Raw genomic sequence first — 14,354 nt, 5'->3', positions numbered from 1 at the left:
TTCCCGGAGAGCTATCTAAGTTTAGTCTTAAACGCATCTATTGAGGCCTAGTTACAGAACTTTCCTCCCAAAATGATTCAATCTGAGATGCAAATGCTTTCTCGGACCAAATGAATCTCTTGAAAATTTCGAGCAGCCCCGACCAAGATGTATACAATTTTCTCAGCCTTTTGTGGTTTAAATGCACGAGCGCCATGTACCCTGTACGTATAGATCCCACGGGAGCAAAGGCGCCCCCAATATGTAAAAGCCAAGCTAGCAAATCGGGCGAAGTATCCCAGAGAGTATCACTGTTAGTATCCTGTAGCTTGTAAAGCAGTTGCAATGAAAGATGAGACTGATCATATTCGTCAGTATAGTGCCATCCGATCTGGAGAGAACAGAGTCAAGGGGTCGCATTACCGGAAGAGTTGAAGTTCGCCAAATTTTGCAGCGCAGCATAGTTGAGCATAGATATGCTGCTAGGTGGCAACACTCTGAGATAGATGAGTGATTCGGCAAGCTCACCAGTCTTGACTGAATCGATGCTTGATGATTATCGATACGTGCCATCGATATTGCATTCTCATGGCCGAATAATGCAGAGTCTCGGATGCATTGCAATGCGAAAATGTCCCTGATTATCTCTAAAAAGCTTTCACCAAGTATTTTTGAGTGTTCTTGGAAGCCGGGAGGGAGGATGAAGAATTTTAGAGCAAAGGGATCTCTACTCCACTGGAGCTCGGCGAAGGTTGTGTGATCAACAATTCGATGACTTCCTGTCATAACCGAGGCATTCAAATCAGACCTTATTTCTTCCGTTAGAAGACGAATTTTGGTAAACGGATTGGAAATTCACCAAAAGATTGCACGCTTGATACCGTCGCTCAGATAGACACCTAGTCTTTGACATACGCCGAGAATCTCCTTGATTGCGCCCATGTGAAGTTGAACATGATGAGGTATCCCCATTAGAGCCTGCAGTACGAAAATGAAAAGCAAATGTCAGCGCCTTAGCATATCCTTGTGGTAAATTCCATTCGGAGAGATACATACCTCTATTCGGGCAAGTAGTAGAATGGCTCCTAACGTGGGCTCAGTGGTGGCCTTATCTGGACAGCTCATTCTGTCGCGTATATAGCTCATTGATTGACTCTGATATTTAAGGCTTTGCTGATCTAAACTCCTTGCAGTAGATGGAAATGAAAATGTGAGCATGACCGCACTCAGCAATGCATGGTCTTCCAACCCATTTTGAAGAACAGAGTGGAAGTTTCGGAGTACCAGCTCATCCGAGACACTGAAAATTGGCTGGATAGCTTGCTGATCAGACTCTATAACGAAAAATTTAGGGCCAGAATATCCCAGGGACGGTTTATTTTGGAGAAGTCTGCGGATCTTACGTTGATTTAATGGCTCTTGTTTTGGCCACTCTGCAGCAAGCATTCGGAGCAAATCGACCGCACAGGTAAGAGAATCTCCATGTTTTGAACAAATATTGACCCGCTCTTTTTTATTTGAACTCCTTGTCTGTCTCTGGCCATTTTCGGGAGAGAATGCATGGAAATTGACGCCTGCCTTTTGCTCAAGCTTTCGTTTATTATGGAGCCCGCGTGCTACGGCATGAGAGCGGGCCAGCTGTTTTGCCGTGCGATCAATAGGAGCTTGTATAGAAATGAAATGAAGTTGGTCATCTGCGCGAAAGGGTCAATCAAATGATAGGGTACCCTCGAGGCACGCTTCGGGGGCGCCCGTACTCGATCTGAGATAATTTTGTGTGGCCATTGAGACGGGGCTGTCTCTCTGAATACTCTTGATCACCAGTGTTTCTTTAGTCGGTATCCAGGCATATAAGTCATCTATGATTGCGGTATGAGAAAGGTGGAAGGGTATCGGAGTTCAGCTTGGTTTCGATGCCAGTGAACATGATGGCGGATTACAAATCAGATTTGGAAGGTATTGGACATCCGTCCCTGATATCCTCAGCTCCCTTTTCCCGTCGACATTGGTCCATGCTTTGACTCAATTCTCGAAGAAAGCCTCTCTGGCCGGCTTTTCACCTCTGTATTGCAGGAGACAGACGCGAAACTGAGAATTCAAAAGAACGGCCTCAGGCTTCGAGTACTCCGGATAAAGCTGCAAATGACGTATCAACTCACTGCAGTCCAAAGTTTCAGGGATACGCTGACCCACAAGTCTCCGAATCAATCTTCATCAAAGGTGAATTGAGAGGATCGCCCGAGGCTGAAAATGGCGAGGAGTCCGACCATCCAACGTCCGGGACCCACGCGTCCTTAAGCTAGTCTAGCCATACCACCAACACGTCCTTGCACAAGCTTCGATCCTGAACATAGATGGCCCATCCCTTCCTCTATATTATCCAGCAATCATGTTGGGCCTGATTCATCTTCGACTGGTGGTGCCATCAACCTGAAACTGTCAAGACTCCCGCTCGGCGCGTGGAGCGAGCCTTGGCAGGCCCTAAAAACGCCTAAGGGAGAACTTCGGCCTTGTCCCGGCTGCGATTCGTTCACACAACGAGCAGAGCGACCGAGGGAGAATGCCCCGAAAATCTGAGACCTTGAAGACATTCCCGGTCTCACCACGCGCTTTTCGGTGGAGGAGTCCCGTTCACTCGGGACATCGGTGAGGGGTTCAATCGTTTCAGAGTACCAACTAGCTGCATTTTGCCCTAATGACAGCTCCAAATAAGGAAAATTGCCCTTTCTTGGTACTTTGGACTGTCTGGACTTGATTGAGGATGGAATTTGACGGGCTTGAGATCGAATCTAGGTTCAATCGGGGGGAGAAAGGGGTCGACGTCTATATAACAGACCAAACCCCAGCGTCGCTAGCTCTGAAGACATCAAGCCGACCTTTTTCTTGACCCTTTTTGTTCCTTCTTTTCTTTCATTACCTCCGGTCTGGAACCGTGAAGCCTTTCACTTTCGTTCGCTATATACAATTCAACGGTACCGGTTTACCGATCATTCCATTCTTTCGTCACGGACACTCGACAGTCAATCCGAACATTCAAAATGAAGCAATTCACTTCCATTGCCGCCCTCACGGGTCTCATTTCGCTGGCCAATGCCCACGGTTTTGTTACCAGCCCGACCGCCCGTATGCCTGGTGATGCCATGGCCTCCGCCTGTGGTCAACAAGTCGAAGTCAACCAGCAGTCCGACAACTACGGCAACATCCAGGGTGAACTGCAGGTCGCCAGTGGCCAAAGCGATTACAGTGCCAGCGAGTGTGATATTTGGCTTTGCAAGGGCTACAAGTTTGCCGACAACAAGGACAACGTCTACTCCTACACCGCCGGCCAGACCGTGGACTTCACTGTTGACATCCGTGCTCCCCACACCGGTGTTGCCAACGTGTCTGTTGTCGAGACTTCCTCCAACTCCGTCATTGGCAGCCCTCTGATCAGCTGGTCTGTCTATGCCTCGACTGCTACCGGCGTCACCGCAAATGAGACCGACTTCAGCGTGACCATGCCCGATGATCTTGGTAGCAAGTGCTCTACCGCTGGTGACTGTGTGCTGCAGTGGTACTGGTACGCCGAGTCCATTGACCAGACCTACGAGTCTTGCGTCGATTTCACTCTTGGTGGTTCCGGCTCTAGCTCTGGCTCTGGCTCTGGTTCTAGCTCCTCCAGCTCCTCCAGCTCCTCCAGCTCGACTGCTAAGGCCGAGACTACCCCTGCTGCTGTTGAGACCACCTCTGCTGCCGTTGAAACCACCGCTGCTGCGGCTGAGACCACCACTGCTGCTCCTGTCGAGACTACCCCTGCTGCCCCTGTGCAGTACGCTACCACCACCTTCGCTACCCAGGCCCGTCAATCCGCTGAGCCCTCGGTCGAGGTGCAGACTGCCAGCGCCGTGGAGACCACCGGTAGCTCTGTTGTCTCCACCAAGCCCATCCCCACTGACGGTACTGCCCAGGAGAAACTGAACTTTGTCGAGTCTATCCTGAAGTACCTGGCCAACTAGAAACCGTGCAGCCAAGAAAGTGACCCCACAATTCAGGGGGGGCATATTTTATAGATAGATCAGTGTAAATGTCAATATTATATTATTTGGTCGGTGAATATCTTCAAATTCATTCGTATGACTGTTTTTTTAGGCCTTGACCCTGTCCTTTTTTAAGGTAGAACCAAGCGTTACCAAGAAAGCATACCAAGAGATGCATTTGCATAAAATCGCCGTATCTGATCGGCTAGCCCCACATGCACAATCCCTGTCGTCCTGTCTGACAGCCCCTGGGACCTTTGTTGTAGAGTATCACTGTGAGACTCTATCCAGTCTGCTGATTTGAGCCCCCCTATGGATCGTGTAAGCTAGAAGAGGTGATAGAATAATCTCTGTGTACTTTGTAGAGTATACCCTACTATATCTCCTAATTCTTCACCTTTTCTTCACCCTTTCTTTGCTTCCTAAGGTTCCCATGCTGATCATGTGGGGCCTACCATTAGAGATCGATAGGCGATAAGCACAGCCCCCCTCACAAAAAAGTACAGTTTCTTTCACCGGACCCCTTGATTGCTTATTCCGTGAACATCCCCCTTGCTCTGTCCCCCATTCCCCCAAGCTTGAAGGTAGCATACCTCCATCCACCCATCATGGAAGAACATCTACGTCACAGTCTCTCCAACCACCCAAATGCTTTTCAGCATTTCCACAGCAGCTCGCCCCACTCGTCACACAGGTCTCACGACAGAATGACTCTGCGCCCTCAGCAGGAAGGCACCTCGACGGCCATCGAACTCGAAACAGACATAAGCCAGCACCGCCATGCCAGTTCGGATGAGGAGGGGATGCCTCCACCTCGTTATACCAAGGACACCGACCCGTTCCACCTCGCATCCAAGCTGAAGACTGAGGAGGAGATCCGCCAAATTAAAGCCAACACTAGCCGCAAGCGCGACTCCGCCTCCCAAACCCCCAAAGTGATTGACCTGGTCCGCAGTACTGGCGATCGTGGCAAGGCAGCCCTCACCACCCGAAAGCTGCAGGGCTTCTACGAAAACCAGAACGAGAACATTGAGCGCATGCTCAAGCCCGTTGAGGAACATGTGCGGGAGGCGCGCGACCTAAACGAAGAGAACAGTTTGAAGTATAAAATTGCCGTGTATGCTAGTTTCGCCGCCAACATTATTCTGTGTGCTGTTCAGGTGTACGGTGCCGCTTCGTCCGGATCTCTGTCCCTGTTCACAACCATGGCCGACGCTATCTTCGACCCTATGTCCAACATGACCCTCCTTCTTTGCAACAAGGCCGTCAACCGCGTTGACCCTCGCAAGTTCCCCGCCGGCAAGGCTCGTATCGAGACGGCCGGAAACATCTGCTTCTGCGCCCTCATGACTGCCGTCTCGATGATCATTATTGCTTTCTCTATCCGCGAGATTGTCGAAGGCTCTGATACCTTGGTCGCGGACTTTCATCTCCCCTCTATCATCGCTGTCTCTGTTGCTTTCTTCACCAAGCTTGCACTTTTCCTTTACTGCTTCGCTCTGCGCAATCAGGTCTCTCAGATCCGGATTCTGTGGGAAGACCACCGCAATGATTTGCTCATCAACGGCATCGGTGTGATGACTTCTATCCTTGGTAGTAAAGTCCGCTGGTGGATCGATCCGATGGGTGCCATCATTCTGTCATTGATTGTCAGTGGTTTGTGGCTGCACTCTGCTTATGGCGAGTTCCAGCTATTGATTGGCGTCACTGCGGATACCAAGATGCAACAGCTCATCACTTATATCTGTAAGATCACTCCTGCTTCTTGTCCCATATCATCTCATCATCTCGTCTTGAGCATACAATATTAATATTCTCGCAGCCATGACCCACTCCCCTCTCATTACGGCCATCGACACAGTCCGAGCCTACACGTCCGGCCCCCGTCTTCTCGTCGAAGTCGACATCGTCATGGAAGCCAACGAGTCTCTCCGTGCGACTCACGACGTGGCCGAGGAGCTGCAAATCAAGCTCGAGTCCCTTCCAGACGTGGAGCGTGCCTACGTCCACGTTGACTACGAGACCACTCACAAGCCAGAGCACTTTTTGAAGAAGGAACTCTAAATTGTAGCCACACATGAATTGTGATTGCAAAATATTCTTAATAATGGAGTTAGAAGACATAGCTAAAATAGGTCAAGCTTGTCGTGGAGCATACATAGCGTCGACTTGGAAAAAATGTCCAGGTCTTTATTTTCATATTATAAGCCCGCCCTACTTCACAAGAGTCACAAGTTACTACTAGTAAAGGCAAATGTTGGAAGTCTTCAAAGAGATTTCCCGAAGCCCAAGTTCACCTTCTCTTTCCCCTTTGCCTTTCCACCCGTGAAATTCCACTTTTCATCCCCTCGAATCTTAAATACGAGATGACCTCGGAAATCGTTGAAGAAAATCTCGCAGGCGGGCGAAATCTCGGACTCCCGTGAACCCGAGCTCAAGCCTCAAGCCGCCCGCTCGGGCAGCGCCAAACCCCGAGCAAAAGTCAGTGGAGACTACCCAGCGACTATAAAGCTTAACCAGTCCGACAGGGAAATTTAGAATAATATGTATGGGACAGTATGGGCCACTTGAATATCCCTCCACACCCTTCACAGCTTACATCCAACATGACCAAGTCCAAGTCCAAACTATACGACGTCGTAATCGCCGGCGCCGGACCCGTCGGCCTCTTCCTCGCGCACGAACTCAGTCTCCGCCAAATATCCGTCCTAATCCTAGAACGAACAAGCCAACAAGACTCACCCTGGAAATCCGGCCCTCTAGGCCTCCGAGGCTTAAACATCCAATCCATCGAAGCATTCTACCGCCGCGGTTTTCTGGGCCAATTATTCAATCTGGACGAAAGGCCGAAATGGCAACCGGGCAAGAAACCGGGTTTCCAATTTGGCGGCCATTTCGCCGGCATCGCGATCAACGCTAATCAGTTCGATTTGCAACGCTGGAAGTACCGTCTTCCAGGTCCGGCGCTTGGTCCCGGTCCGACAACGATGGACCAGGTCGAGAAGGTTCTGACAGCGCGGGTGGAGAGTCTCAGGCGTGAAGATTCTCCGCGGTCGGTCTGTGAGGTCGATTGCGCAGGATGAGACCGGCGTTACGGTCGTGACAGGTGGTGACCATTCCGAGTCATTTCGAGGTAAATGGCTCGTTGGCTGTGACGGTGGGCGCAGCGTTGTTCGAAAAGAAGCTGGATTCGAATTCGTCGGGACAGATGCCCAATTCACCGGGTACGCAACGCATATCGAGATAGAAGGTCGTGAGAAGTTGAAGCCTGGATTCAACGTTTCTGAGACAGGGATGTATATCAACGTGGTGCAGAATGGGGCTTTTCATCTCCTTGAATTCGATGGGGCGAACTTTGATCGTGCGGGTGATATCACGCTTGAGCATCTTCAAAGGGTTCTTGATCGGGCGATTGGTCGGACGGATGTGAAGATTACCAAGGTTCATCTTGCTTCTTCTTATACCGATCGTTCAATGCAGGCGACAAGGTATCGGAAGAACCGTGTTCTTCTTGCCGGTGATGCGGCGCATATTCACTCTCCGCTCGGCGCGCAGGGACTCAACGTCGGACTAGGCGATGCGATGAATCTGGGGTGGAAGCTTGCTTCTATAGTCCAGCGTGATGAGGACCAAGGAGGTGATGCTGGGGATATGCAGGACCTGGCTCTTCTCGATACCTATGAGAACGAGAGACACCCGGTTGCTGCATGGGTCCTAGATTGGACTCGTTCGCAGGTCACGGCGCTGAAGCCGGATGCCTTTGGACGGGCTACACGCGCCCTGATGGAAGATCTTATCAAGACGGATGATGGGGCTAATCTCTTCATTGACCGGGTCTGGGGACTTTCGCAGCGGTATACGCTTGGTGAAGAGTCGAGACATGCACACCCGCTTGTTGGGTCTAGTGCACCTGATTTTGAGTTTGGAGATGGGTCCAGGCTTGGATCGAAGCTTGAGGAAGGTCGGGGAATACTTCTTGATTTTGGAAAGAGTAGTGAACTAGAATCGGTGGTTGATGCAAAGTATGATGGGGAGGTAGATTATCTTTGTATGGAGGCGAAGGAGAGATGTGGGCTAAGCGCCTTGCTGATCCGACCTGATGGAATCGTCGCATGGGTGGTGGAAGATGATGTGAAGCACGATATTGATGGTCTGAAAGCTGCATTAGTAGAGTGGTTTAAATAATTGAGATTTAATGTACATCTGTTTACAATAAGTTCCCAAGGGTTCCCTGAAGCTCCTCTATACAACGGATCCAGCAATACCTTACTTTTTAGGTAGCCCCACTTCCAGCAGAAAAGTGGAGACAGCAAACAGATACAGAAAGTGGAAGGCACGATTCACTTAAAAGTACAGAAGGCAACAGCAACCAACTAACAAAACAAAAGAAAAGAAAAGAAAAGAAAGATGCGGGGTCCTGGAATCGATCTTCTGACCTGGTACAAAAACAAATATGGCAAAAAGGTGGTTCAAGGCAGCTATTAGCGTTGCATTAATCAACCTAACCATTCGGAGCTACGTGACAGGATGGACTCTTTTTCCAATTTTGACCGATGGATTTACCTGTATTCCCCTACAACTTGGACATTGTCGCTACATATCTAGTCCCCTTCTCTCCCAATCTTACACTCTGGAGCCACATACGAGAAATATCTCCCAAGCAAGTCAAGCCAAGTCTCTTCACGGCACGGTTGAGGGATAGGGGGACCATTGGGTCGTGTGATTAGCTTCAACAAGGGGAGGACAGTATGGCGATGCCTACTGGGTCCATTACCAATGTGAAGCGCTGTGTTCCTCTTTCATCCAGGTATCTGTATGATACCATTAAGTCTTCAAGGCGATAACCAATACAAGAACAGCCGGACGGGGTACCTTAGCTTACAATAAACAGTAATAGTAATTTTTGATGGCATTTACTCATTGCATTGATCACACATCTATTATTGATCACATCGTTCCGGTGGTATCAAACGAAATCCTCCAAGTCGCTCATCCAGAGCATTCCGCCAATGAACCCGGAGCAATCTAAGAGAACAAGAAAAAGAAAAAGAAGGAGTCAAATGACAACCCAGGTTCCAGAAATACAGGACCATGGAAGCGGTATGATGAACAGGGGGAGGACAGGTGAGAAACGAAAAGGAGATTATTGGGGGAGAAGAAGGGTATCTCGGGTGCTAGCTGTCAGGACTTTAGATAGTCTGCTCGAAGAGAGCAATTGTCGAGCAGTAGTTGCTCGTGTTCTCGTTCTCGGGCACCATGCTCTTGCCCTTGGAAGAGGTGACCATGTTGACAGAGGCCTTGGTGCTGAGACCGTAGATGTGAACATCCGAGCAGTCAACCTCGACCATGTTCTCCTGGCAGTCCTCGGAGTTGAGGCAGGACTGGGCGTAGTTCTCGAAGAAGCTGTACAGACCGGCACCGTAGATAAAAAGGTCCGACGAGTCGAGGACACGGAGACCCCAGGACTTACGGCAGGAGGCGGTCTTGCAGGTAGAGAAGTCAGGGTCGCTCCAGGAGGTCTGAGGAGTGAAGGGAACCAGAGCGCTGGGGTTGGACTGGTAGTAGGGAGTTTCAGTCTGAATGAGACCCATGAAGACATTCTTAGCACTGGAGACTTGGTAGTTGTAGAGCTGGTGGTGCTCAGAGGATGTACCCCACAGCCAGACGGGGCTCTTCGACTCAATGAGCACACCACGGCCAGTATAGACGTTGATCTGAGAGTGGTCGTCGAGGTCAAGCTCGTGATCGGCGGTCCAGAACCAGTTGTTCTCGAGGTAGGCGCTAGCCTTCTCGGTGACGTGCAAGAGCATGAAAGCGGCGATACACTCTTCCTTGGGGGTAGTCTTGACGGAAGGAGTCTTCTTACAGGTATCACTCTGGAGACCAGTACCGGCGGCACCACCAATGCGGAAGTGAACATCCCACATACCAGCGGATCCCTGCGAGGAAGCACCGAGGTTCCACTCCATCAAGATAGCACCGGGGGTGGAGCCCTTGGTGGTGATGATGAGGTCGCTCATCTCGACTGAACCGGACTCGCCCTTCTGGCCAACCTGGAAGAGAGGGACAGGGTTCTTCTGGTCTTGGAACTTGGCACCATGAGCCATGAGCATGGGCCAGATTTCACCGGTGATGCGGATATCCTTGGGGATCTTGATGGTCGAGGTGATAACATAGGCACCGTGATCGAAGTAAACAACCTGGTTGGCGGTAGCGCTATCAAGGACCTTCTGGATGGCCTTGGTGTCATCAGTTTTACCATCACCCTTGGCTCCAGCAGACTTGACGCTAATGAAAGAAGAAGCAGGAACGTCCTCGTACAGAGGCTTGGACTTTTCGAAGACAGCACCAGCATCTAGAAGACTATCTGGCATAGCGGAGGACTTGAGGGTACCCTGGGTGCGGCCTTTAGAGACGGTCTGCTCAGAGCTACAGGTGCCGGAGCCACTGCTAGATCCGGATCCAGATGAGCTCGAGCTGGTGCTGTGGGAAAGAAGGGAGCTAGTGGTACCCGAGCCAGATCCAGATCCAGAACCCGAGCCGGAGCCGGAGGCGACAACTGCAGGGGTTGACTGGACGACGGGAATTTGGGAACCCTGGCTAGAGGCAACTACAACAGGTGTGGCATCAGTGGCAGCTTCGGGAGTTGACGCGGGGAGCTCGTATGTGCCGGTGGATCCAACAAAGATGGACAAGACACTGTTGATGGGGTCTGGAAGACCACCACCGGTACCCGTAGCGACAGTGCGCTCGCCACTGTCAGTACTAGTGGGCAGAACGGGAGTAGCCTGACCGCTGCTAACAGCGCCGGAGGTCTCAACAGAGGACGGCTCCTGGTTGGTGGCGAGAGTGCTGGCGAGGCCGTTAGTCGCAGCGCAGGCGTTGACAGTGTGCATGACGGTTTTGGTGATAGTGATGACCTCCTCGTCGTCAGATTCGGGCTGGGTAGCGCGCTTGCTGGCTGAAGATGGGGAGTAGGTGTTGCCCTGAACCCAGTTCTTGACGACGGAGCCACCAGTGAGAATAGAGTCGCCATCGACGCCGGTGACAGCGACCTTGGAGCCAGAGAAGTCGACATTCTCCAGGACGAGAGTGCCACCGCCAATGGGAACACTCTCCTTGTTCCAAGCAGTGACGATACCAGTGGGAGTGTTGGTGAGCTTGCTGTCGAGCATCATGACCGAGCCAACAGTCTGGTTGCTGGGAGAGGTGGACATGTTGAGACCAACCTCACAGTTGTTGATGTCGAGAGACTTGAAGGTCCAGGCCCAGTTCCAGTTCATGAAGATGGCAGTCTGGCAGCCGTTGAACTTCAGGTTACGAGTAGTGAACTGCTGGTTGCCCAGGAACATTCCGTAGTTACCGCCGTTGAAGGTAAGATCGGACATGAAACCACCGGAGCCGTTGTCCATGAAGATACCCTGTTGCTTGTTGGCGGCACCGCCACCCTTGACCATCTCGAAACGAATGTTCTGCAAGCTGGTGGCTTGACCAACCTGCCAGTGGATACCAGCACCGGAGCCCTTGGGGACCGCAGTAAGATCAATGACCAGGTTGCGAATGGCACGGAAGAAGTTGTTTTGGTTGGTGAACCAGTTATCACCATTGTCCTCGTACGGGTCGGCGTCAATGACGGCCATGCCGGCAAAGGCAGCGGAGGCCTTGATCACAGGGAGCTCGGCGGCATCACCAACGATCTGGGTGTAGTAATACTGAACAATAGGCTTGGAAACAACATAGGTACCGGGAGGGAAGTACACGAGGGCCGGAGTGGTGGTCGACGAATCACACCCTTTGCCGCAACGTCCACCGGACGAAATAGCCTTGTTGATGGCAGCAGTATCATCGGTAGAACCATCACCTAGAAAGACATGGTTAGTATGGTGAAGGTGTGTGGAGGACATGGACATCTTGTGACAAGCTTACCCTTAGCACCGAACTCCTTAACGTTACGGAAGACCTGGTAATCGGCATTGCTGTTGAAAGGAGCGACACCTTGACGTTTGATACTGCCAACCCAGTAGCTTGAGGCGGCTCGCTCTGTGACTGCGAGTTCGTTGGTCTTCGCGGTCATCGGAGTGGCGCCAACCAGGGCAGTCGGAAGACCGAGGAGGAGGAAGATATGGGCCATGAAGACCATGATGGAAGTTTGTAAAATCATCTTCAAGATGAGAGACGCTGGTCCTGCAGCGAATAAAGATTGCGGATGAAACTGAAGAGTACACCTGTGGGACGAAACGAGTTCAGTAACCAGTACTGAAAGGTTTCAAAGTAGAGCTTTTGTGGCGACGCTTAAACCAGAAGCGATCTCGAGCAAAGAGGTGAGAAGAATAAGAGAAAGAGATAGATGCGAATGCGTAGGCGGGTGAGGGTGTTCCTCCGACTTGAATGAGTGAATGTAAAGAAGGCAGCTCCGGCTATACTTCCCCAGACGGTCGCAAGGGAAGAAAAAATGAATGATGGCCAGGCAGGAACAACAAAAGGGAGTGACGAATTCCAGATGAATTCAAATAGAAGATGGACAGAAAGCAGATGAAACGATGAAGAAAGAAACAATGGGGAGGAGAAGCAAAGGGAGATCTACTCGTACGGGGGGGGATAAATAGAGTGGACTCACCCAGAATAGCTTGTAACTGAATGTTACCAACGAGCGGTAATCACACTGTAAACCACGAACGAATGTCCCTGAATCGTCAAGCGCTGCACCAATCACACACCGCAGTGTCTAACAACCCACCAGCACCCGCCAATCGCAGACCCCGCTGGGCGTATCGCCTACGCCGCTTGAAACGGAATGGCCGAGAGGTGAAACGCTCAGGGAGTTGATCGCTGGGTCTAGTGTTGCAGATTCACTGGTGGAAACGCTTGCGGGTCGCTGTTGACCTCTAGTAAATGAGCAGGAGTGGCCACGGGCGGCACTAGACACGGCTTTTGATCCTTTCTTCAAGAATGAGAAGCGGGATGGATATTCAAGGTTGTAAGATTGCAAGAGATGACCAAAAGTACCCCCAATGGTAGGGCCTAGAGTCAAGCAAAGATGCAAAATTGGACCTCACTCGGGCGTGGATCGGGGTTCTACATGCTATATACCCTTTTACTGCCCCTCCCAAGACAAGAAAAACAGGGTATGCCAGATCGTCCATTCCTTTCATCTTGGATTTTTCTTGTCGCATGGAAGGTGTCGCGTCGGCTGCCTCTAGGGATGACTGGTTGTTGTTTCCAGGTCGAGCCGCCAGGGGAATTATGTACGGGATGTGGGACAAATGACATGCTTCGGTATGGGATGAGCAGAGCGCGTTGCCCCCTCCTCACCCTCTTCCTCCTCTCGAGCTGCCCTTGGTGGAGCCTTTTCGTCCTGTCTGATTATTGTGATGGACAAGTCTAAACCGTGCGGCGAGGTGGAATTGACCTGTGCGTCCGTGTCTAGGCCTTGATAGAAACATCCTCATCCCCGGCGCAACTGTAACTGGGGAGTTCATCCATGCCGCTTCGAGGGATCATGCTCTATCAAGAGGGGCATGTGCCGGTTGCCGTTGGCCTTGGAGCCCCGCGAAGCCGCCTGATAGCCAAGCATACCGTTGTTAGGGAGGCACATTCCAGCGTGACAAGCCATCGGGAGAGGCATTCCTGATGACGGCGGCGATTAATGCGTGTTGGCGCTAATTCGTCTGGAATCTGCCGGGATAAAAAATCCCGCCCTGACAGCACAGGCGAGGATTTAGAAAGCCACACGCGGCCAAGCTTTGCCCCTGAAGGAGGTGACCCGCATTGGTGGATGTTAGTGCTGGCTGGTGTCGGTTAGCACGCAGACTTCACGCGAGGATCTACCGAGTTATTCCGAGCCAATGAAAGGGCCATGATCGGAGGACTGTCCGGGCCCATCAGTTGTAAGGACTTGGGTAGTCTTAATCTCACCTCTGGCGGGGGTTGTAGAGGCACGGAGTAGTATAGAACGCAAGATTGTTGGTTTCCGAATATTTCCACAACCGTGACTAATCCGAGACCTCAGTTCTTTCAATGTTTCACAAATAAATGTGTAAACATTGATAAGTGAGTTACATTCAAGGAACTCATAAATATACTAACGAGTAACTACCTAGGTAGATTTACTTACTTAGAAACCTGGGATTATAGTATCATGCAACTTGAGTGCTTCAATTCATTTGAACTCTGTCGGTCATCTAGATCAATCGGCAGTGCCACCGTGGCTGAACAATGTTGCACTTCTATGCTGTATCTTTTTCTTCCGGTCAGCCCGGTCCTATATAATTACTGAGATGCATGGAAATTATAGTTGCCTTTCGTTGTGCGTACTGCCGCGCGTCCAGTGGTCCGGCACGGTCCGTACAACTGAATGGG

General features: G+C 51.0%; 6 protein-coding genes across 6 annotated transcripts; 3 read left to right on the top strand and 3 right to left on the bottom strand.

Annotated features, from left to right (window-relative positions):
- Window positions 1-37: 37 nt before the first annotated feature.
- Window positions 38-765, bottom strand: N7533_009356 (N-ethylmaleimide reductase; the record flags this gene model as incomplete). Its single annotated transcript, XM_057106006.1, has 2 exons — window positions 38-337; window positions 403-765. The coding sequence occupies 2 exons, from the start codon at window positions 763-765 to the stop codon at window positions 38-40; spliced, it is 663 nt and encodes a 220-aa protein (XP_056957455.1).
- A 69-nt stretch (window positions 766-834) lies between these two features.
- N7533_009355 (uncharacterized protein) lies at window positions 835-1,764 on the bottom strand (the record flags this gene model as incomplete). The annotated part of the gene is made up of 3 exons (XM_057106005.1): window positions 835-957; window positions 1,036-1,643; window positions 1,707-1,764. The coding sequence occupies 3 exons, from the start codon at window positions 1,762-1,764 to the stop codon at window positions 835-837; spliced, it is 789 nt and encodes a 262-aa protein (XP_056957454.1).
- Window positions 1,765-3,017: 1,253 nt separating this feature from the next.
- Window positions 3,018-3,974, top strand: N7533_009354 (lytic polysaccharide monooxygenase; the record flags this gene model as incomplete). The annotated part of the gene is made up of 1 exon (XM_057106004.1): window positions 3,018-3,974. One exon carries the CDS (start codon window positions 3,018-3,020, stop codon window positions 3,972-3,974), a length of 957 nt encoding a protein of 318 aa, XP_056957453.1.
- A 629-nt stretch (window positions 3,975-4,603) lies between these two features.
- On the top strand, window positions 4,604-6,059 carry N7533_009353 (cation diffusion facilitator family transporter; the record flags this gene model as incomplete). The annotated part of the gene is made up of 2 exons (XM_057106003.1): window positions 4,604-5,741; window positions 5,818-6,059. 2 exons carry the CDS (start codon window positions 4,604-4,606, stop codon window positions 6,057-6,059), a joined length of 1,380 nt encoding a protein of 459 aa, XP_056957452.1.
- A 542-nt stretch (window positions 6,060-6,601) lies between these two features.
- N7533_009352 (pentachlorophenol 4-monooxygenase) lies at window positions 6,602-8,180 on the top strand (the record flags this gene model as incomplete). The annotated part of the gene is made up of 2 exons (XM_057106002.1): window positions 6,602-6,971; window positions 7,030-8,180. 2 exons carry the CDS (start codon window positions 6,602-6,604, stop codon window positions 8,178-8,180), a joined length of 1,521 nt encoding a protein of 506 aa, XP_056957451.1.
- Window positions 8,181-9,184: 1,004 nt separating this feature from the next.
- Window positions 9,185-12,156, bottom strand: N7533_009351 (glycoside hydrolase family 55 protein; the record flags this gene model as incomplete). Its single annotated transcript, XM_057106001.1, has 2 exons — window positions 9,185-11,856; window positions 11,922-12,156. The coding sequence occupies 2 exons, from the start codon at window positions 12,154-12,156 to the stop codon at window positions 9,185-9,187; spliced, it is 2,907 nt and encodes a 968-aa protein (XP_056957450.1).
- Window positions 12,157-14,354: the final 2,198 nt, after the last annotated feature.

This window comes from Penicillium manginii (genome assembly GCF_028828005.1).
Source record: "Penicillium manginii strain IBT 31320 chromosome Unknown utg000006l:1.0-4164085.0:1.0-4166146.0, whole genome shotgun sequence".
In the NCBI taxonomy this organism is placed as follows: Eukaryota; Fungi; Ascomycota; class Eurotiomycetes; order Eurotiales; family Aspergillaceae; genus Penicillium; species Penicillium manginii.
The sequence above is the reverse complement of the archived record's forward strand: the minus strand, read 5'-3'. Positions and strand labels throughout refer to the sequence as shown.